The sequence below is a fragment of the Mus musculus genome, chromosome 9 (assembly GCF_000001635.26).
Source record: "Mus musculus strain C57BL/6J chromosome 9, GRCm38.p6 C57BL/6J".
NCBI lineage: Eukaryota > Metazoa > Chordata > Mammalia > Rodentia > Muridae > Mus > Mus musculus.
Window position 1 is genome coordinate 6,258,592 of NC_000075.6, and position 25,077 is coordinate 6,283,668.

The 25,077-nt window shown below is 38.6% G+C and overlaps 2 protein-coding genes across 6 annotated transcripts in view; one reads left to right on the forward strand and one right to left on the reverse strand.

Annotated features, from left to right (window-relative positions):
* Pdgfd (platelet-derived growth factor, D polypeptide) overlaps positions 1 to 25,077 on the forward strand; it is a 365,922-nt gene that overhangs the window by 90,229 nt on the left and 250,616 nt on the right. The window lies entirely within an intron of this gene.
* Positions 6,437 to 7,956, reverse strand: Ddi1 (DNA-damage inducible 1). The gene has a single exon (NM_027942.1). It carries the CDS (start codon positions 7,774 to 7,776, stop codon positions 6,550 to 6,552), a length of 1,227 nt encoding a protein of 408 aa, NP_082218.1. The 5' UTR covers positions 7,777 to 7,956; the 3' UTR covers positions 6,437 to 6,549.

Below are 25,077 nucleotides of genomic sequence, written 5' to 3' on the forward strand. Positions count from 1 at the left end.
TATTGAATTAAATGAAAAAGGACATTTCATTATTACTTTGTATCTTTTGCTTCCAGGTTTAAAATATATTAATAAATAATTCAGCATTTGAAATAAGCAAGATTTGACTGGGCAACACAATGGTTAGTCAGAGTTTTGTAATTTGTAGAGCAGAATGCATTGTCCACGCTCATATCTGAAATGTGTTAAAAAATAAAATATATGGAGTTCCTTGAGCCACTCAAGTCTAAAAGGATCAAGGAACTCTACATAAAACCAGAGATAATGAAACTTATAGAGGAGAAAGTGGGGAAAAGCCTCAAAGATATGGGCACAGGGAAAAAAAAATCCTGAACAGAATAACAATGGTGTGGGCTGTAAGATCAAGAATCAACAAATAGGACCTCATAAAATTGCAAAACTTCTGTAAGGCAAAAGACACTGTCAATAAGGCAAAAAGGCCACCAACAGATTGGAAAAGGATCTTTACCAATCCTTAATACGATAAGGGAGTAATATCCGATATATACAAAGAACTCAAGAAGCTGGACTCCAGAAAATCAAATAACCCCATTAAAAATGGGGCTCAGAGCTAAACAAAGAATTCTCACCTGAGGAATACCGAATGGCTGAGAAGCACCTGAAAAAAAAAGGTTCAGCATCCTTAATCATCAGGGAAATTCAAATCAAAACAACCCTAAGATTCCACCTCACACCAGTCAGAATGGCTAGGATCAAAAATTCAGGTGACAGCAGATGCTGGCAAGGATGTGGAGAAAGAGGAACACTCCTCCATTGTTGGTGGGATTGCAAGCTTGTACAACCACTCTGGAAATCAGTCTGGCGGTTCCTCAGAAAATTGGACATAGTACTACCAGAGGATCCTGCAATACCTCTCCTGGGCATATACCCAGAAGATGCTCCAACTGGTAATAAGACACATGCTCCACTATGTTCATAGCAGCCTTATTTATAATAGCCAGAAGCTGGAAAGAACCCAGATGTCCCTCAACAGAGGAATGGATACAGAAAATGTGATACATTTACACAATAGAGTACTACTCAGCTATTAAAAAGAATGAATTTATGAAATTCCTAGGCAAATGGATGGACCTGGAGGGCATCATCCTGAGTGAGGTAACCAAATCACAAAAGAACTCACATGATATATACTCACTGATAAGTGGATATTAGCCCAGAAATTTAGAATATCCAAGATTCAATTTGCAAAACCATGAAACTCAAGAAGAAGGAAGACCAAAGTGTGGATACATTGCTCCCTCTTAGAAATGGGAACAAAATACCCATGGAAGGAGTAACAGAGACAAAGTTCGGAGCTGAGGTGGAAGGAAGAACCATCCAGAGACTGCCACACCCAGGGATCCATCCCATATATAACCACCAAACCCAGACACTATTGCATATGCCAGCAAAATTTTGCTGACAGGATCCTGATATAGCTGTCTCTTGTGAGGCTTGCCAGTGCCTGGTAAATACAGAAGTCGATGCTCATATTCATCTATTGGATGGAACACAGATCCCCTAATGAAGGAGCTAGAGAACATACCCAAGGGGCTAAACCTTATAGGAGGAACAACAAGATGAACTAACCACTACCCCACAGAACTGTTTCTCTAGTTGCATGTGTAGAGGAGGATGGCCTATTCGGCCATCAATGGGAGGAGAAGCCCTTGGTCTTGTGAAGATCAAATGCACCAGTACAGGGGAAAGCCAGTGCCAGGAAGTGGGAGTGTGTGGGTTGGGGAGCAGGGCTGGGGAAGGTATAGGAGGCTTTGGGGATAGCGTTTGAAATGTAAATGTTGAAAATATCTAATAAAAATTATAAAATATAATTTTTACATGTAGTAGACTAGGAAAGAATAAAACTTTGTGAACTCTTTCTAAGAGTCACTTTTTAAATTTCAGTTCAATACATGTGTGAAGATATATGTGTGTGTGTGTGTGTGTGTGAGAGAGAGAGAGAGAGAGCATACATGAGTATATGAAATAGTTATAATGTAAGCTTGAGGATGCTGCAAAAATGAAATATTTTAATTATTTTATTTATTTACATTCCAGACATTACCCCCTCCCAATCCCCCTTCCAACAGTTCATAATCCCATTCCTCCTCCTGCTTGTTTCCAAAAGGGTGCTCCCCCTACCAGCATTCCCCCTTCCCTGGGGCTTCAGGTCTCTTGAGGATAAGGTGTCTCTTCTCCCACTGAGGATAAACTAGGCAGCCCCCTGCTATATATGTTTGGCATGAGGGGCGTGGTACTCTTGGACCAGCCCATATATGCTGTCTGGTTGGTGGATCAGTCTCTGAAAGTTCCCTAGGGTCCAGGTTAGTTGAGACTGCTGGTCTTCCTATGGACTTGCTGTCCCTTGCAGCTTCTTCAATCCTTCCCCTAATTCAACCATAGGGGTCCCTGAATTAGGTTCAATGGCTAGGTGTAAGTATTTGCTTCTGTAACAGTCAGCTGCTGGTAGGACCTCTCTGAGAACAGCCATGTCAGGCTCCCATCTGTAAGCACACCATAGCATCAGTAGTAGTGTCAAGGCTTGGTGCACACACCCACCCCTATGAGATGGTTCTGAAGTTGTTCTGGTCATTGGACAGCCAACAAGCTTCAGTCTCTTTTCCATTTTTGTCCCTGAAGTTTTTTTAGACAGGAACAATTCTGGGTCAGAAATTTTGAGTGTGGATTAGTAACTCAGTCCCTCTACTTGAGGCCCTGTCATTCTACTGGAGGTGGACTCTTAGAGTTCCCCCCTCCCCAATGTTAGACATTTTGGCTAATGTCACCCTTATTAAGTCCTGAGAGTCTCTCACCTCCTGGGTCTCTGGTACTTTCTATAGAGTCCTCCGACCTCCTACCCCCAGAGGCTGCATTTTTGCATTCATTTTCCTGGCCCTCTAGGCTTCTTTCCTGTCGGCTTTCCCCCATACCTGATCCTGTTCCCCTCCCCTCACATAGATACCTCCCTCCTCCATCTCCTGTGATTATTTTCTTCCCCTTTCTAAGTGGTATTAAAGCACCCTTATTTGGGCCTTTCTGCTTGTTATACTTCTATGGGTTGTATTGTAGGTATTCTGTACTCTTTGGCTAATCTTATCAATGACTTCATATCATGCATGTCCTTTTGGATCTGGGTTACCTTACTCAGGATTATATTTTCTAGTACATTCCATTTGTCTGTAAAATTCATGATGTCCTCGATTTTAATAGCTAATAGTATTCCATTGTATGAATGAATCACAGAAAAGGAAATATTTTAAAACGCTGGTCTTTGTATATTTGAATGCTTTGAAAATTTCTAAGTTTGAAATTCTCTACTTACAAGGTAAGGTTCCTGATAGTTATTTTGGTATTTTAGCCTGAGGATTAATAATCAGAATATTATGCAAAATACCTTATGTAGTTCCCAGTCTAAAAAAAAAAAAGATCTTGCATTTTTCTATAAGTTGTGGCACATTCATATGTTATACAGGATTATATAACGATTTTAAATCCCAGGACCAAGTTTTCAAATACTTTCAGATTTCTAAAATAACATGAAATCACAAAAAAAAAAAAATCAATCATGAAAATTATCAGCTGATTGGACTTTCTTTTAGGTCATCAACTGTATGGACTTTCTTTTAGGTCATTTCTATCAATTCAACAAAACTATTTTAATTTATCCACTTACTTAAATTGTATTTTAAAAACTTGGACCATATCCAAAGAAGTATGAAAAATTTTAGAAGCATTCAAATTTGCCTTGTGACAAACACTTCAAAAGTCTGTTAAAATTGGTAAAGAATACTAATTAGGAAATCACTGATTTCATATATAAGAAAGATTGCCTCATGCCGGAAAGCTTAAATGTATTCTTAGCAGAAGAAACATGGGGACCAATTTATCGAAAACTATGAAACAAATATTTTGGATCAATAATTTCCCTGGATGGATGCATCTTGAGGAGAGAGTGAGTGAAGCCTCAATGGAATGTAAGCTGCCTTTTACCTTAAAGATTCTGTGAGTTTTGGAATGACTTTTATATACTAGATAAGTCACTTGATATTAAAATTGATTCCATGTGGCATTGTAAATCTAGTATATTTGATAAAAGTGACCTTAAGATTGAGTCTGGAAATGATATGATATGGATATTCAATTTTTTTAGTCACTAAGGGAATCCATGTCTTCTATAGGTGTATTGTTTATTTATAAATTTCATCTTATTTATTTACTTATTTTTCCTTACCATTTATTTTTAAATAACCTCCTGGTAGGGATGGTTCATACCAGAGCTCAGGTGAGGATTTCAGATCACAAGCTGTAGAGGTGAGGTATGTCCTACCATGTAGTTCCCAAGAATGTAATTTAAGAAGCTAGACTTGGTGGTAAGCACCTTTAAACACTGAGTCATCTCTTTGGACCTAATTGTCTTCTATTTGTAATTGCAGTTTGTGTTGAGTACTTATTAGGAGCAAAGATCAAAAGGCCATCTGTCCATGGAACTTTTAACAGTTCTGCTGTGTAACACTTGACACAGATGCAGGAAATGTTAGAAAAGTGGGCTTGAGAACACTGGAGGTAAGTTTGTGTTTAGAAAGAAAATATCAGTATCACCAAGAGTCAAACCAAAGAAAGTGAAATGTGATTATTAGGGAAGTTTTTTTTTTTTTCTTATAACTATTAAGACGTCTTCAGAGCTTTGCTTCTGTCTAAGGCAGCCCTGCCTATAAAGCAGCTCAATGAGGATAAGTGTAACCCTAAAGTAGGTCATTTGTCTAAGTGACAGTGAGATAAGCTCAGGCCATCGTTTCTAGGCTTTGAATGGTTTATATAGTACCAATATTTTTAATTATAAAAATACTGTTTATCAACATGTGTCTCTGTGTGAATCTAAGTGTGTGTGGGTGAGTCTATGCAGAGTACAGAAGGGAGCACTGGGTCCCCAGGAGCTGGAGTTGCAGTTAGTTGTGCACCACCTTCCACTGGCTGTGAGAACTGAGCTGGATCACCTGGAAGAGCAAAGAGCACTCTGACCACAGATTTTTCTCTGCAGCCCTCTAATATCCCTCTTAATCACACTGTCCCTTGCTTCTGACAGCCTCTGGAAGCTGAAGTATTAGTCTCAGGTATTTCAGGCTAGAACTAAGTCAAAGGGCTTCTACTTTCCAGCATTAATCTGAAAGTGGGCTTTCTCAGATGAGTCAAGATCTGAAAGGCCTCAGCACATATATTCAAGATGGCCTAACTGAAATCTTGAAATAGAAATCAGAGACCTGAACTATGGTTCACGCTCATCTTCCAAGCCCATCACCATACAGACCAAGAACTTCTAGAATTAAGATGAAAAAGTCCAGGTCATTGTTTGTCTTACAATTGTATTTTCTTTAAAAATAAGGAGAAGAATATGTTAGAGATATCAAAGTGTGGAGGTAGACTTTATAAGCAGGACCTTATGGGAATCTAGGGATAGATAAAATTAAAGTAGTGTAACCCTGATGAACACGTTACCCCGAGCAGGCATTTATGAGTAGTAGAGAGCCCAAGAAGGAAGTAGACTCTGCAGCACTGCTCATACCCTTCCTAAAATAAACCGAGTGTGAAAACAGACAGATCTTTGAGTATGAAAGTAATTTGAGTAAGTGTATAACTTATTTGGTGGAATGCTTGTCTACCATACACAAAGGCATATGTTTGCTGTCAAGCAACACCAAATTTGGTGTGAGGCCCTTCTTGTACTCCTAGCACTCTCTCCGTATGTGGAAGCAGCAGAATCAGGAATATAAGGACATCTTTATCCATATCTCAAGTCTGACACCAGGTTTAGAATCATGAGACCCTGTCTCTAAAAGAGGGGATACAGGGGATGCTGATGGTATGGCTCAATTAGTAAAATGCCTTTTGCAGGAACACAAGGACCTAGGTTTCATCTCTATCACTCATGTGAAAAAGATGGATTAAGTTGGTAGATAACTATACTATAGCAACACTGGGAAGGTTCCAGGTTCTGTGCGAGAACTTGTCTCAAAAGCTAAGGTGGAAAGAGATTAAGAAAGTTATCCAAATTTCTCAATCTCTGCCCTGTGTTGAGGGAGAGACACATACACAGACAGACAAACACGGGATTCGGGGCATAATATAAAACGGTTGCTATTGCTTATGTGAAAACATTTTGTTTACATGTCTTTTTAGTCTTAAAGATTTAAATGGCTTCTTTTCTAGGGACTTGGGCAAAATAAATCGACCTTGGCCTGGACATGCCACCCTATAATCTGACAGGGTAGACTTGTTTTCTTTCTCCTAGATTGTTGGGAAGCCAACTTGAAGCTCCGCACTGTCCCCTGGATGGGGTTCAGTGATCTGAGTGAAGAAATGGGCCCACATACATACTCTGATGAATCACTGATGTCTTACATAATCACCCATCTGTGAACTCAGTCACAAGGCCAGGGTTGGTTGCTAAATTGTTTTTAATGATGACTTTGCCAGTGAGCTCATGTCTTATAATTTCCTGAAGCCTGAGGCTTTGTTTCCTTGTGGCAGTGGCATAATTATGTAAGACCTCCTTCAATGCTTTTTACGTCCAGGACCCTTGACAGGGTGTTTGATAGTACCTCCTACTTCCCTGTCTGAAGACTCTTCTTGTACAGTTCCACTCAACAGTTTAGCACACAAGGGCAACTCTCCTTCAGGAAGGAAGTGAGTCTGTGAGCCGGTAGTGCCAATCACCAGCACATTTTTCTTTAGGTCGATGGAACACTGGTGCCTCCTGAGCATATCAAGCCCTAGAAGGATATCCATGGGCTGCTCTTCAAGTATAGAGAAAGAGCACTGTAAGAAATCACCTTCAATTTGAATCTGAGCCAGATGAACGCGGCCCATAATCCTCTGTGTGCCTACTCCCTTAGCAACCCCACCCCACCGTCGGTCTACCAGTCTCATAATATTACATCTCTCAGCACAAGCTTGGCTCATGATAGTCATCTGGGCACCAGAGTCAACAAAAGCCTTTAAAGGATGCCCATTCACTTTGCAGTTAATATAGAGCATAGCGACTTGTCCAAAACTCTCCGGAGCCTCTTCCATAGCTATGTTCATATTTTCTTCAATATTCTGTTGTCGGATTTCTTCTTCTATTCTAGCCTGAGTTTCCTGATCAAATGGGTTAGTAGAGTAAAGACGAAACATCTCTTGCTCTCTCAAGGTCCTTTCTCTCTGCTGCTCCATCAGGACCTGAGAAAATGTCTCAAGGTTTCCACTAAGCAGAGCTTCAGCCAAAGCAGGATTCCGTTCCTTCAACAGGGACAGATCATGGGGGTTGGAAAGCAGCATGCTTCGAATCAGGGCAGGGCTGTCGAGTTCCTGAGCAAAGGTCATATTCTCTCCAGAGGCTAATCCGTGGGCTTGCTGTGTTGATGGTATACGTTGATGATGGTGATAATGGTGTTGATGCTGATGCGGGTGTCGGGAACTTGATGTTCCAGGCACGGCCGACCCAGACCCAGTGAAATCTGCTCGAGGATGGTTTGGAGTCCTTCCTGGAGTCCGAAGTCCAACATTATCCTTCTGAAGAAGTACAACCATGTCACCATCTTTGAGTCCATAGGAGCCCAGGGAGCAGTGGTCATCTGTGAGGAGCTGTTCCATGTAAACGATCTGGGCCTCCTCAGCAGGCACACCAGACTCAAGCTCACAGAGGACTCTGAAGTTTGAGAGCTCAAAGTCAGGGTTGACCTGGAGGGAAAAGGTTACCTCTGTGAGGTCCCTACGCACACAATACACAGTGATCAGCATGGTTTATGCTCAGGGAGGCCACATTGGCAGAAAACATCTGGTGGATCACTGGCTGATTGGTGCTGGTTTGGGTGGATGTTTGGCCTGCCCCTCACACCTTTGTGTGAAACTCATTCAGCTCGCAGAAAGGCAAGACAGAGTGGGGGCTGCCTCCTAAACCCAGAGCCAGCTGATGCCCCATGGAGCCTTAAGGTAGCAAGTTCATATGTGTATGTGTTGCTTGGAACTTAGAATGTCTGTTTCCATAGAAATAGTTGCTCAAAGCCAGTGGATTCCAAGGCTGGCTCTTCAAAATCTTCTTAGTACAGGCTATGCAGAACATCTCATTTTTCTTCTAAACATGTTAATGTCTAGCCTGTTGGCCTGTATTCTACATCCTTTTTCATGTCTCTGAAGAGTGAGTGTAACTTTCACAGTTCAAGGGCCATGCTGCATCCTCAGTAGGACACAGGTCCCTGCCCTTGAAGACACACAGGTACACCAGTTTGGGTAAGGATAGTTGTTCAGCACTGCCAATAAATACCACAGAGGTTGTGGGCACTAAACAAATTACAAGCAGAATGTAGAAGGCAGACATTTCTGGGGGGTGAGAATAGGTTAGGCATTTCAGACAAAATGAAAGGCAGGACAGAAAGAGGAAGAAGAACAGGAAGTTGGGGTAGGAAGAAGATGGAAAGGATTAAAAGAGACTCGAGACATATGGTGACTGCTGTTGTTTTCATTGACAAGTAGAGGGATCTGCAGCATAGGAAGAACATGGGCAGCCAGAGAGCGTCTCAGGAAGCCGAGAGGGAGATATTGGTGAAGCCTGGAAAACACAGGACTGAGTAGTGAGGAAGAGAGGGGATCTCAATTGGATGGACACTGCTTGATGTGGGTCATGTTGAAGACAAAGGTGCAGTAGAAAAACAGTCTCTAAACCAACCCATGGACACTGGGTAAGAAGAGGCTGTTACCTTCACCAGATGAGTGAAAGTAACCTCCGAGGAAAGCAGTTCAAAGTACATGGCAACTCAGAAGCTAAATATGTCTCTCTCTGACCCTGGGGCACAGTTACCCTCACTACCCAAACAAGCACCTACCTCAGAGTAGAAAATCTGCAGACAAATGTCTACCTATGAATGAAAAAGTAGCCACAGTTCTGTACCTGGACCGTATCTGGTATTTAGGGACTTTCAGCTGTGCCCCATCCGGCAGAGGCTCATGCATCAACCTAAAAAATAGGGTTTTATTTCTTTTATTTCTATTTCTGTTGTGTTTGACTCAGATGAAAGACTATATCACTTCATGCTCTAATTATCTCAATGTGGCCATACTCTATATCCTTATATTATGAATGTTGACTGATTGCATAACAGGAAGCCTTAATTGAGTTCTGGGGATATAGTCTTAAATGATGTGAAATTCATGCTGTGTTCTTATAGGAACTTAGAATCTAAAAAAGAGACACATGCATAAACACAAACTGCAGATGTTAAATATGAAGAAGAAACCATAGTAAAATTCTGAACAGCCTGAAGGAAATCACTAGTAGGAGAACAGACATGGAAAATGGTGAAGTCTGTTGAGTAGGAAAAGCTTTCTGAAAGAGACAGGTTTAGTGAGATGGGGGTGGGGGGGTTATGTGTGTACAGACAGTGGAGAAACGAATCAGGAGGAGGAAGATGCTCTGATTTACAGGACTTTTTAATATGGAGAAATATACAAAATTGTAGAGGAAAAATACGTTTTTTTTTCAGGTAAAAAATATTGTTTAGAGCAACTTTTACTACTTGCAGAGATTTGAAGAGACATTTGAATATAACCATTCAATATCATTTTGATCATTGTTTTTGCATGTGTATGCATGGGTACACAGGAACATGGTGGCTGAAGTTTGTAGTTGCGCTTCTTAGTAATTTAATTCTCCTTACATATTGAGGGTCTATTCCTGGCAACTAAGCTTCCAGATTCAGCTAATCTGATTGTCCTGGAATCCCTAGGTTCCACTTCTAGGTGCAGGGATCACAGGCTGGCAACTAAACCTGTTTGGCATTTTTGGGGGCTGCCAGAATCTGAACTTCTGGCCTCACTGCTGTGTTCCAAGTGCTTTACCCACACAACATTTCCTCAGGTCATTTGATTTCCTTAATGTCTATTAAACTCTATTAAATTATAGAGATACTACTAGGGTTTTGTTATTGTTGTTTTGTTTTGTTGTAGAATAAAGGGTATTTTTGTGTTACTGTTCTTTTATTTCAGTTTTGGTAAAGGAAAAGTTGAAGGTTCACATTAAAAGAAACTAAGATCTTCTTTAATGTTACCATTGCCAAGATACCAAACAGAAATCAGGTTAATAAAAGCTGTTCTGTTACCTTGATTTAATTATTTAGTTTTTCTAGCATTTTTGCTTTGCTGTTTACCTTTGACCCAGAAGGAAGCAAACAGGCTTAAGGTCTGGCCAATTAATTCTTATCGCCCCTAACTCAAACAGCAAGGCAGACTTGACAGGAATCATCTGGTTCCAACACCCACCCTGCTCTTAAAACCCTTTTCACAAAACAGCTGGAATCTCCAAAGATAAACACAACTCCCCAGGCTATTTGGTATTCCTGTTTTGTATATCGCTTAATTCACTGGCTTTACTCAGCAGTATTGGTGATTCAAATACTGTATGTATAATTTTCTTAACCCAAATTTTAATTAAAAACATCATCTGATCATGTAATAAACATGGAAATTATAAACACTCCCAAACATCAAACGTGCCATGAATCCCTGCAGTATAGAAGTGTAGATTGATGGTCTGTGAGTTAATCAGGTGTACTCTTGTAGGTAACCTGAGATTATTGCTTTTTCTCAAGGAATACTTTAAATATTTCCTGAATATTTTTCTTTGCAAGTGTGATATAAGAACATAATTGAATTGTTGAAATGTGAGAACTCTGCACAGTCTTGTGCCTATCTCCCAGATAATCAATTCTCATTGTACAGTCTCAATGCTCAGAAAATGGAAGAGAGAACATTTCATGGTAGATTTAAAAAGAAAAAAGAATGTTTGTTTAATCTGTTTGTTTTGTTTCATTTTGTTTTCTGGAATATACCATGGTAGTAGCTTCTACAATTGTCTCCTTGTTAAGACTTAATGCAGTGGCTCTCAGTCTTTCTAATGCTGTTCTCCTTTAATACAGTTCCCCATGTTGTGGTGACCCTGAACCATAAACTTATTTTTCTTACTACTTCAGAACTGCAATTTTGCTACTGCTGTGAATCATAATGTAAGTATTTGATATACAGGATATCTGATATCTGACCATTGTGAAAGGGTCTTTCAACACCCCAAAGGAATCATGAAATTACGAACCACTAAGTTGAGAACCAATGCCTTAGTGCAACAGTAACAACAAACCTTAAATCACTAATGATCCCATAGTCAGGTGATGCTTAAGGGAGGATATATATGTTGCTTTGCAAAGCAAAATAACTATGGGCTTTTTGTGAAAAAAAAAAAAGAATTTTTGATTAAATTTCATGTTTCACATATATAATAATCAAAGTCTGATGAGTACTTATAGTCGCTTACTTTGTTTAGTGACCTTCCTTAAAAATCTGCCTGATGGCTCAGGAACAGTTTCTTCCCTTGTAAGGACCTGAGTTTAGATCCCTAAGACCAATATAAAGCTTGTTCTGGTAGCAGTTGTCTGGAATCCCAGGAATGTCAAAAGAAGCTGGGAGGGAGAAACAAAAGAATCCTTGGAGATTAGTGGCTAACTAGCCTGGCCTATATACTCTGAGGCAAACAGCATGAGATCCTATCTCAAAGAAGATGGAGGGCAAGGATTGACACTGGAAGTGGTCATGGAAATGCCACATACACATTCACAAACAAATATATCATACATACATGGATATTACACACACACACACACACACACACACACACACACACACACACTGAAGAGACAGATAGAGAGAGAGAGGGAAAGAGAGGGAAGAGGAGAGAGAGAGAGAGAGAGAGAGATCAAGACTGAATAGGCGGTTAAATGATCATTTCAAAGTTTCGGTGCAATTTTGGAAAAAAAAAATGTGGTTGCTAATGCAGCACCCCTGGATTAAAAACTGAGATTTTCACTGCTCTTCCATCTGCTTTACAGTAATGCACAAGCGTAGACAAAGTGTCAGTAAGAAAATGATGAGGTCTTAAAGTCAGAACACTCATTACATCTTCATTGTGCTTTTCCTTTAGGAAATTTTAGCTTTGTTACATTGAAACTATTTCTGAGTTAGTTCCAGTATTACATGTTTCTGTATCAGCTCCCTTGCCTTGCTCAACCTGAAATTCTGAAAAGCATTCCTATCATGTCTCTTGTTCATGATATGTGTCAAAAATAGGACTAATAACAAAATGAACACAGACCTGCCTGCACAATGGAGAACAGTCCACTGGACAGAAACGTTAATAAAACCTTTCACCTACAACCATGTACATTTCTCACTGATTTCTGAATCATGCTGTTGGGAAGCTAGTTTAATTTGTTATCTGTTCTAATTATCATTATTTCTGGGCTTTGTCTTACCCTTTCCTCCAATCGATTCTTCTAGCAAATAAATGGAAGGTAAACATTTAATTGAAAGCCTATTGACTCAGTCCTGTAAAGTGTCCAGAAATGTATAGACACAATGAGTTGGTGGATGCTTTGAATATAAAAAGCATTTGTTTTCCACACTTAGAGATGGTCTTAGAAATATGTCATTAGTTCCTCATCATAGCTATTTAATAACCACTTTTCATTACCATGAAGTGAGCTGGGGATATGAAGGCAGACAGAAGAATGGGAGTCTGTGTCCTCCTCCAAACACGTTCCCTATTAATGGAGATAAAAATCCATGATTGTTGAGTTGTGTTATGGAATAGAACTTAATGGTAGATGTATAAATAAGTGGTGGTTACTGTATTGGTCAGGGTTCTCTAGAGTCACAGAACTTATGGGTAGTCTCTATATAGTAAAGACATTTGTTGATAACTTACAATCTGCAGTCATCCAGAGATGGTGTAGCCCAGATTAAAGGTGTGTGCCACCAGATGACCTTGAACTCTGAGGTCTCCCTGTCTTAATCTTCTGGAATTCATAGCCACTATGCCTTAAGATATACATGCCAAGATCCAGGTCAGAAACTTGTATCTCCCAGCCTCCAGATTAAGATCACTGGTGAGCCTCCAACTCTGGATTATAGTTCATTCCAGATATAATCAAATTGACAACCAGGAATAGCCACTACAGTTACTTAGCAGGTATATATATTTGTATGTTACAGCAGTAGAGTTGTGGGAATTTTTGGAACTATCTAGAATCCTTACTAGAACTGTCACTGAAGTAGGTCTATAGGAAGGATTTCACCCACTTGTGTTCTAGAGAGAATGCATGCCTGGGGTATCACAGTACTTTCTTGACCTTTGTTTAGTTTTGTTTTGCTCCATGTAAATTTTTCTGCCCATGTTTTCATGTGATTGATTCTATAACCAATGCAATAAGATGGTGGAATTTGGCATATAGGAAGGATAGTCTAACTTTCTCAAAAAACAAAAACAAAAAAAAAAAAAAAACAAAAACAAACAAACAAAAGACCCCCAGCTCATCCCCAAGCTAGTTTCATCACAGACACTAGCACAATGGAAGTCTCTGCTTCCATGTGATAGTTAAAGTTGTCACTTTATGCGTAAAGACACTGGTAAAATTGAATGGCTCATTGCCTTCATTTAGCCAGTGAGCAGCATTGAAAATTCCTTCAGTTTTGGCTTTGTGCTGCCCACCCATCTCTGCCTCTTCTTTTCTCTAGTGAGTAGGGGTGTTTTAATAGAAAATAGGTAGAGGTTACATTGGGAGTTTACCCCAAAGTCTTTACAGATGTTCTACATGTGAATGTATATAATTGCTGAACATCATATTACATTTTGAAGAGGATTATAATGATGTTGCAGACTGATCAATAATATAAAAAAAAACCATTTGAAAGGAGTTAGATTTGGGTTACTCACAGGCCTTTACCTCAAATATGTAACCTTTCAGTACAGAGCAATAGCATACAGGCTTCCTAACCATTAACTGATCAGACCATGGCAAAAATCACTGTATGGCAAGTCCCTTCATTTGTGGTGATGGACACAAAGGCCATGTCTTTGTAGAATAGTTATCTATATTGAAAAATCCCAAATAATTGAGAAAAGGCCCCTTGTCACTCCAGACAGTCATTTGGATATTCTACCAATTGCATGAATGAGAGGGGGCCCTTATGCAACTGTCTCATATAGGAAAGCATTCCCAGAGTGGCGTTTATGTGGCTTTACCATTCTCAGCAGTACCCGATTTAAGCTAATGAATTGCTGTGGTAATTAGTATGGCTGAAGCCCACCTGTCGGTAGAATTTCCTATTATTCCAACCGCAAATAATGAGAAACAACGCCTGGTAAATAAAAACTTCATTTTTTATAAGATGACAAAGAAAAGAAAAATCATAATGATAAAAAAACAACAACAACAAAAATGTAATTGAATTTATAGCAATGGCTTTGGAGCAAATGTCTTCACAGTTAGAGACCAGCCTCTCCCCTCCTTGTTAGAATTACAGGGAGAATAAGTTTTTCTGGAGGGATATTCTTAGCTAATAAAAGTAAGAATATACTAGACAAAAGATGCTTAATGGGGAAGTAAGATGTTTCGTATTTTTAATGTCACAGGTGCATGGCTTACCACAAAATCTTTAGTATCTGTTTTTTGAAAATATCGAATTGATCTATATCCAATAGTAATTTATAAAATGCAAACATTTAAAAATTTCTCATATAAAACAAAGACTGTATCCCATGAAATGATATTCTATACCAACTGTAGTTGAGAAGAACCATCCTCTGTGCACCCTGGCACAAACACCAGTGTCAGAACAGAGATATAAATCAATGCATGGAGAGCTTTTGAATCAGAGAAGTTGACCCCAAGTTCTCTGGTCCCTCCCTACTTACCTGCATGTTCATGGACACCGCAGTCACTTCTACCAGGGCCTTGCTATCCTGTTACGTAAAACAGTAATGATGGTGGTAATCTCTTTTCCAGATAGTTTGGATAAGGACTCTTTGGAATAGTCATCATAGAACAGATAGAAGATGCAACAGGTATTGTCCCAGAGTGGAGTTCAGAAGCTGCCATGGCAGAGACAGGGCTGAGGGCAGACACAGCTCTGCCTGCCTTAGCCTCCCCAGAGCTGCTGAGAGCCTCCAGTCAGATTCCATGGGTCATCAGCAGTCATGTGATATGTCTAGATATCGGAGGAAAGAGGGAAATGTTGAAAACAAAAGGCTTTGCTTCCCTTTCCAGTGGTTGGAGGTTGACTTGTCCATGAGAAAGGCATCAACAGGTAGTGGGAATACTATGACTGTGTGATGTTTATGCTTTTGGAGCAGGCACAGCTACTGTTCTAGTGCATCTCTCAAATTCCACATGTGCATCCCTACAGACTTAACATTTTCCCATTTCTAGAAGCTTTGTAACTTGCTTGGTTTTCTTGGGAGCTTCCCAGCAGAAGCATTATTCTGATCTTGGTTCTCCCAAGATGGCCTATGCCACATACTTGTTTTCAGGGGACATGTGCAATGACTGAACTTGAGAGAGCAGCTAGAGTCACATATTTCATCCATTGTGTTGATTTTTCCTGAGCTATTTTCTTTGAGATGCTCAAGTAATTTTCAGAGCAAAACAATGGATTTGCCCCTCGCATCATCAATCAAGTAAATTTGTGCTTAGTTTGGGGCTTCGGGAGGGTGTCTAGCTTTGTTCCTTTGGTTGGTGCTGGCAGTGCTCTCCACTTTGGCTCTGGATTAGCTACCTCAGAGTTCAAAGTGCCCCAACAGTGGGTCTGAGAAATTTGCATATTTATTGAGTAATTCTTATATACAATCAAAGGCATAAGTCCAATTAGTGCTGCCCATATCTGTACAGGTAACCACTAGATCATGGAAAATACACCAGTCACGACATGTTCAAAACAAGTGATTCTTTCTCTCCCAGCAGCTATCAACTGCCAGTGGCCCCTCAGTAAGGAACCAGGGCCTGGAGCAAAGTCCCACAAACATGAAACTTTCTTTGTATTTTAAAGAATGATAATGTTTATATTTTGTTGATGGCCAAGAAACTCTCCAGATATTGATTCAGAGGATGGTGCTGCAATCATTTCAGATAATGTGTTAAGATGACAATGTCACTGGGTAGGAACAAGATCCATATTCTACAAACGACATCTGAAAATCAGGTTGTCTGTGAAGACTGAACACATTTGACATTTATGTGTGCAAATGGGTAATTTGTATGCACATTTTTGACAGGGGTCTAAGTGTCTGCCTCATTGTTTTGACAATATTAGCAAATATTAGAAAGACACTGACTTCAACAGCAGTTATTTGAATGCAATTTGAATGTCAACCCACTGTGGTTCTTGCAGAAAATTCATATTCTCTGATATATTTTATATTTTGTGCTACACTTGCAATGTCAACAGAAATATGATAACTGGTGGATTATAATGTTTCCATTGTCTTCATATCATATAATGTTGAAGTATTTTGGAAGCATTTGTGTAAGGATATTCATGACCTATTTGATGCTCTTCTTCCAGTGAAAGAGAGGAAAACTTCATTTTCACACTAAATGCCAAATTGCATTTTATAATAGATCTTCCTGTTGTGGAGTTGCAGAAGGAAATCCTGTCCCTGGTCAGGTGATTTCTGACCACAGGAGACTAATCAATGGCATATATATGGCACACATTATACATGTGATATATTATGTTGAAATTTATGGGAGCAAATAAAAGCAAGGATTCTTTGAAGAAATATTTACCATCAAATTATTTATTTCTTTCCATGGTTTTTACCATTTTCTTAACTGTGCTGTGTTTCTATATTAAAATATGGCTAATATTAAACATAATTTGACATTAATATGTACAGGAAAATTGCTAAGAGAAGCCCAGTGGTACAAGTAAGTTACAATAGTCTTTCTGACAGCCTGTGGATGTTTCTGCCACAAACTCCATGTGGAAGTTTGTGACTAAAATAATATTTCATTCTTAGAAGCTCTGAGCCCTGTGTTTTCATGCCATGTTTACTTAAACCTTATAACTCCATAATGTGTTTTATGAAAAAGATAGTTGTGTTTCTTAACACAAATTGTCCTTATGTGATATTGGGCCCAGACACTCAGAGAAATGTTGCAGTTTATCAGAATGGATTAATATCCTGCTTTTATATATTAGATTAAGTCCTCTTGCTATAATTCTCAATGTTCATTTCCACTGATGCTCAAAACCAACATATCTTAGATGCCTTCCAGTAAGTGTGTTTGGAAATGGTTCTGTGAATCTCTCTTTGGTAAAGGAATAAACAGGAAACATCCTTAATTACAAAAAAAGAAGAAACTCTGAGATTAAGATAGATAAAGAACTGCAGGAAGTGAGCAGGAACCATGATGCTCAGAGATGTGTGGCAGGGACCACAGATGGAATAGCATAGCGCTTGCTCATCCTGCCATGCTTACTTACAAGATCCTTGGGTTACTTAATTATACCTTTACTAGAAGACATTTGAGGTCGTATCTGCATCAGAATTCTAATTATATACAAAGCTTTAAAAAGTGGGACATTTGCCTTTGGGAAGCCTACACAACACTGAATTGACTGTAACTGTTTTATTATATTGGTAGCTGCAGAATTTGGCTGTGACTTCTAACTCAAAGGTTTGTATATATATATATATGTTCTATTTCTTTGGGTAAAAGTTTTCTATTCTTTTTAATTTTTGACTGGCTAAAAATTCATACCAACAGGCAGTTAAGAAAATAAATACCAAATCTGTACACTTTATGTAATTCATTACCCGCATGGAATCCAGGAAATTTTATGAGCAACAAAAAATAAACTACACATTGCAGTGTCTGTGTGTGTATTTGTGTATATTAACCTAAATGTAAAAATGCTTTAACTTCAGACATATGTGCTAAACTGGACTTAACATAGTAGTCACAGTAACTAAGATAAAATATCATGTCACTTAATTCTTGTAAGTTTTAAGGTCAGCTTGTTCCTTTCTTATCATTGTGGTTGGACCACATGTTTTGGAAACACACATTAGAAAATTGGAAGCATACACTCTGTCCCTTGTGGGTGGAACAAAAAAAATATAGGGTATGGTAATGTGATACTTCTAAATAATAATCATGAAAGCATTATTCTACAAACAGTCCTGTTTTCCTCAGGCAGACTGCATAAATTAATGCAATAGTCTTCCAAAGGGATTTTAGTCAACTACTAATCTTAAACAATGTCCCGAGGGAGCCCATTAAGTTAAAATTTTAAAGTACACATAAAAAAAGGCAATCAACTGAATCCATACTACAGAACAGAAACTTGCACTTGATTTTGTGGAACTGTTTTAATGAAGCAAGATAAATGCATCCAGTATATTTTAGCCTACATACATTCTGTATTATCTTAAAAGTTCTACTGTAGTACATAATTAAAGTCTTCTGTTATATCCTACTTTGAAACAATCTTCTATTATTAATATAGCATGCCTTTGTGTGGTACATTCTTCTTTGTTGTTTGCTAAACTAACCAAGGTAGAATGTCAGGAAGAATGGTCATTTCCATGTATCAGATCACTGAAGAGGACTTTTAGCACTTAAGAAATTAGGAGGTTTTAACACTTCCCTGAATATGACTTTCACAGATGTCTTAGTTACCGGAACTTCTAATATGCCTGCAGCCACGGTGTGTATATTTTCCCTTCAGTAATATCTGTTTCAGTAGCTATGTCTGTCCTTAATTTTGAAATATACTGTTTTTCTTTGTTAGCTGTTGGCATGTTGAGCTGTGTAACGGCCATCTCAAAACTCAGTGACTTAAACTAGAAATCATGTATTTTTTTTTTTTTTCCATGTCTGGGGATAGTAGGTTTTGACCAACCGAGAATGGCTTGGATGATCTGGCTCTTAGCTTCAAGTTAGATCTACATCTGCTATGTATATCTCTGACCCTTAGCCAAACTGCCTGTTCAAGAGAATGCTCTGCCTGTGACACTTATGAAAGCTCAAGAGATTAAAATAAAAACACTTGAGAAAGCTAACGCATGGCTCAGAATTAGTACTTCCCTCTGTGTTTCTTTTTTGCCACAATCCAGCCACATTCTCAGGACCAGCACTAGCAAGGCAGGAAACTAAATTATGGCCCTATGTAGGAAATCAGATAAGTCCTTTGCTGTAGAATATATGAGAAGGCAGGATCCATAACACAGAACTGCAGTGTGTTCCCTGTGACTGATAAATTACTTAAGCATCCAGAATGAACCTAACATACAGTGAACTTGATACTGTTTTTTATTGACATTCCTGTGGTTTTTAAACTGTTTCCTTAGTTGAAGACATTCATAGAGAGAATCTCATGCAAGTAGGATAGATACATATGGGTATTTCTATCAATGAACTTGAAAAATATAATGCAAAATACAACTATTTTCTCAGCCTAGTATGCTTGTGAGAGGAGCATTTTTGTAAATCTAAACTGAAAAGTACACACTTCACTGCCTATTTTCACAATTCTTGAAATATTTGTTTCTATAAGGGTATAAATTTTTGCTCAAAATGTAACACTATGAAATCATTATTGTGATTAGAACTTGTGCTCCCCTTTTCATTCTTGTTAAACTGAAACTTTTAAAATATGAAAAAATTTACATTCTTATCTATTTTGCTCTCTCTGTCTTTGTCTGTCTGTCTGTCTGTCTCTCTCTCTCTCTCTCTCTCTGTGTATGCACATGTGGGAGAACACACACATACACACACACTTTCTTTTTTTTTTAAATTTTCAGTGAAGTCAGAAACATAGTCAAGGAATTTCTTTTTTTTTTTTTAAGATTCATTTATTTATTATATGTAAGTACACTGTAGCTGTCTTCAGACAATCCAGAAGAGGGAGTCAGATCTTGTTAAGGATGGTTGTGAGCCACCATGTGGTTGCTGGGATTTGAACTCCGAAACTTCGGAAGAGCAGTCGGGTGCTCTTACCCACTGAGCCATCTCACCAGCCCAACACACACACTTTGATGCTACACCATGCCTATGAAGGTTGAAGGAAAATCCACAGGAGTCTGTTCTCTCTCCAACACATGGATCCTGGGGATTGAACTAAGATCATCAGGAACCTTTATCCACTGAGCCATCTCAGCAAACCAAACATAAGTAGCTTTCATTTAGAAGCTATAAATAATTAATTTATAATAATTAGGAAACACTAAATTGAAAGAATCAGGTGGTACTTTATCATTTTATATTTTCAATTTTGTATCATTTATATTGTCCTTTAGCTGAAATCATCTTAAACTTACTAGAAAAAAAAAAGGTAGCGGGGTAGCTCTCAAGCCTATGTCTACAGGCAGTGTCAAAGAAAGAGAAGTTTGGAACACTGATATATGTATCTATATCTCTGCATCTTACTGCATCTGCTGCTCTGCTTGCTGAAGCTAAATTATTCTGGCCCCCACCCTCTAACTCCCAGGATTCAGCTGGCATTCAGGCTTTTGTGCTATTCTTCTCTCTGCTCTGTTTAATGACATTTCTGTGTTGTTTCCATTTGCTGAAAAATTGTCCACATTTCCAGGCTGTTTATAGCAGTCAAGTAAAGGAATTTTATGCTGTCACTATTTTGCAAAGGAAGAAACCAGTAACTAGATTACAAGATGTTTTTACCAATGGCAAATATAGGAGAGCAAACTTTATTCAAACACATATTTCTTTACAGAGACAATGTGCATTGCTATTGCTGTGCTCCAATAGTGCAGCAATGCAGCATGTGCTTAGATATTCATCTCCTCTCCATGCGCACACACTTTCATATTTGTACATGATGGGCTTTAGCATATTATGCCAGGATGAGTCTCATAATTTTTGGCATTTTTATTCAGGATTCAATAGGTTTGATTTTTTTCCCACAATTTTGTGAAGACTTATGTCTTTCATATCTCTTTCACTATAACTAGCATCATCAAGCATTTCCTAAATTAATAAATTCAAGAAAAATAATTAATCCAGTAAAATTTATAGTGTCAGGGAATTTTATAACTGTGAGGAGAAAGTAATCAGTATTGAATTATTTATATGTTATGTGATACTGAACTCAACTGTCCAGGCACCGTGCTATTCATTCGATGTTCAAGGTCAAATTCATTTAGTCAATTCTGCACCAGATGCTGCATGTGGAATGTTGAATCAAGCAACCATATTCTGACTCTGTGTAGTTTCTGAAAGAACAAGCTAAAAAAACAATAATATCTACATGTAAAATGCAAAGTATAATGTGTATTTAAGGAACAAAAAAGTTTAAAATGGACATAAAAGATGATGTCTGTCAAAGGGACGGAAGATGGTTTACTGAAGAGGAGCTGGAGCATGCGCATTGTGCAAGGAATATCCTGAAGAAAGTAAAAGCTTGGATGATTGTAAGGAACTCTGTGGCAGAGGACAGGAAAAAGAAGGAATCCTGCCTATCCTTTAGAGGAGAACCCCACCCCACAGAGGTAAAGCACTAATCATCAATGCTAATACTTTACAACAAGTCAAATGAGGAGTGTCAGAATAGTATGAGAAGGGGAGACAGGGTGGAGATACAAAAACCAAGAAGAGTTATTGATGCAGACCACATTTGAAGCATGGAAGGGAAATAGAGAAGAGCATATACACTCCCGTCACTCCTATAGCTGAGGTAAAATATCCTCACAAAAAGCAACATAAAGCAGGAAAGGGTTTAGTTGGTCTAAAATTTCAACTTTGAAGACAAAATAGCTCATTACATCCAAAGTCAAGAGTGGGGATGCTACCTGCTTGCTTGCTCACCCAGATCTCTTTCTTTATACATTCAGGGTCTAGCCTAGGGAACTGTGAAGCTCACAGTAGGCTAGATCAATTGACAGTTGAGATGACCCTCCACAGGCATGTCCAAAGGCCAAAATGATTAAGATAATTCTTCAACTAAGATTCTTTCTAGGTGATTCTAGTTATTGGATGTTGACATTTAAAACTATCACAACATACCATAACAGATGGAACGAATGAATGCTAGGGACACATATATGACTGGTATGAACTCAGCTGACTGGAATTTATCCTAAAACAGTAGTTGCAGGACACTTGTGTTACTACTGACAACAAGGGAGACCATGTGAGTCAGCAGAAGAGAGACACCTTATTTTGCGGAAATTTACTAGCAAGACTCTATGTCACAGATTTGACTGGGGTGTCAGGTGAATCTAGCTTCACACCTGAACTCTTGTTCAGCTAAGGTAGCTAGGGCTAACCTATCTTTTTCAGTACTGTGGCGGGTGAAGGTGAGGGTTATTCACATAGATACACGGACTAAAATACATGCCTTTTCTCCAATATATTCTGAATTTCATTTATTTTTATTGAAAGGCTTTATCATTTCCTGTCAACTCATGAGGAATAGAACAGCTTTTATTTGCCAAAGGTTTCAATCTTGGAAGTCAGGGCAAAGGAACAGAGTTAATGTTGCAGGCTGAGCCAATATGATGGCACATGATAAATTTTCCATCAGAATGCCTAAAAAATTTACGTATTCTAGCTTCCTTCTAAACTTGTCATGTCATAATTTTTTTTACAACTAAGCATTTAACTATGAAATAGACAAAAAAATCCTACTTCTCATACTATTAAACATGGTCATAGTATGGGAATTATTTGCATTAGTCTCAAAGAAGTTTCTCTATGACAAATTGAGATAGTCCCTGGTTTCCACTGGTTTTGATTGTATTGTCTGATGCAGGAAGTGAATGTAGAGTATCAATATCAAATCACAATAGAGTAACTGTGTACATCATCCCGGCTTTGTGATTTCATAAATTATTTGACTATTTACTGGCAAACATGGATATGTCACTGGGTATATCTGCATTTTAAATTATATTACATTTTTATCATTTTTCTGTATCCTACCATGCTGCATTCTTCATACAGGCATTACAAATGATAGTTAAACACCCAAATGTGTTCCATCTACTTCTATCTGGAACCATTGAAGAGACTATTTCAGGTTGAAATCAAGTGAATAGCTGTTTTCTTACAATGACTTAATTTACACATACCAAGTTATTGCAACTGAGTCCCAACTTGCTTCTTTTCCTAAAAGATGAGCAATTACCAGAAAGTATACTTATACTTGCTATTATAATACATTGAGATGTGACAAAAAGGTACTTTGGTACTCAGAAAATTTTGGTATTCAAATGACAGTAAACGTAGTACTAAACCCATGCATCTGCATGACTATTTAAGCATGACTATAAATTATGCGCTATGTAATTTACTTCCTAGATTACATGGATATATGTACAGCCAACATAAGCAATGTCCTTCCTAAGTTATCACATGGTATGTTTCTGCTGAGATATGTATATGGTCAGTATAGTGAAGAAAGTGTTTTAACCCATGCAGATCATCTTTCTACTCACTGCAGTATTTCTGACCATCTTGTCCAATCCTACATATCAGAATCTGTTATGGTTCTGTGAACTGCCCTCCACAGAATTCTGTGTTTAATCCTTGCTCCTAGTTGGTGGCATTGCTTTAGAATGTACTGTTTTCAAGGGGCTGAGTTAAGTTCTTGCTGTGCAAGTGTGAATACCTGAGCTCAAATATATAGAAGTCACATAGTAGTCCAGCATGCCTACTTGGAGATGAGGCTGGACACTAGAGAGTCCCAGAAGCCCCTGTGCTAGCTGGCCTGTGCTTATACCAATGAAGACTTTTATCAGTCAAGGTAGAAGGCAAGGACTCATACCTGTAGTGGGCCTCACAAAGAGGCTGTGCAAACACAGTCATATACATGAAATAAACACATGCATGCATGCATGCATAAAAAGTAAGTTGATAAATGTTTAAAAGTACTGGCTTTTGGAGTAAAGTGTATCTCATTACTAATCCAGCATGTTTGACTTGTCTCCATGATCCTGCTATTAGTTTCTCTTCTATTAGTCATGCTGAAATTAGCATGTTTCCCTGAAAGAAAACTGTTACCTGAAAAAGGCTGTTAACTCTCATATCCAGCCACTGGTGTGTTAGGCTGGGAAGCCTATGCAAATCCTATGACAGGTGCTGCTTCTGCAGTGCTGAGGAGCCAGCATGAGAATCCAAGGAAGCGAGAGGCAGAAACAGGTGGACTCAATGGAGACTGAGACCAGGAGACAGCTGTAGCACTATTTACCCATTATTTCTCCTAATGATTTTAGCTCTCTTTGCTGAGCTTATTGCCTATTAAAATGGTACAAAAATGATTGTTTAAAGTCTGAATAAATCATGGATAAGGCATGGAGGTACACACCTGTATTCATAGAACTGGGAAGGTGAAGTAGAAAGATTGGGAGTTCAAGGTCATTATATAGTGAGTTCAAGGTCAGTCTATGCAGCTACAAGAGACCTTTTCCTCCTATCTATCTATCTATCTATCTATCTAGCCATCCATCTATGTTTGTCTGAGCTACAAGAGACCTCCTCTCCCTCTCTCTGTCTCTCTGTCTCTCTCACTCTCTCTTGCTCACACACTCATGTACTCTTGCTCTTGCTCTGGCTTCCTCTCCAAAATAAAAAAAGTGATAATGACAAAACAGCACGAAAGCACTGGTAATGTGCTGACTTTTCTGAACTTATGATAGGCTTCCACAGTGGATATGCAGAAAACACATTTCATTACACAGAAATTGCTCTTACCAGTGGTTGCTTAGAAGCAGAGATGAGATTGTATATGTAAGTCATTTAGCTACGTTCAGAGACTGAAAACTTATAAATCATTCAGCTACATTCTGGGCAGTGTAGCAGTGATATGGTTGTGAAATCATGAAACAACCACTGCACAAATGATACTTGGTAATAACCCCATTGTGGGGTGGAATTTTCCTGCCTGTGTGACTGTTCCCAGCTTTAGGCTTGTAGCTGCAGTGTACAGGTTGTGACTTAGGGCTCAGGTTCTTAGCTATTTAACTGACGACCATGACTCAAATCACTATCTCTGACTTGCTGCACTGAATGATTATGAGATGACAGAGCCACAAACTCCATGTTATTTGTTGCTGTAGATCATTGAATGGTTTAATTTTTACTTCAACAACTTAATATTTTCTCTTTGCATTTAATGTTCAGATAATATACTATGTTCTAGCAGATGAAATAAAAATGTTACCAATATTTATAGTTTCATTTCTTCAGCATTATTATA

Coding starts and splice junctions, on each gene's coding strand:
- Ddi1 (NM_027942.1), bottom strand. CDS start 7,776: ATGCTGATCACTGTGTATTGTGTGCGTAGGGACCTCACAGAGGTAACC.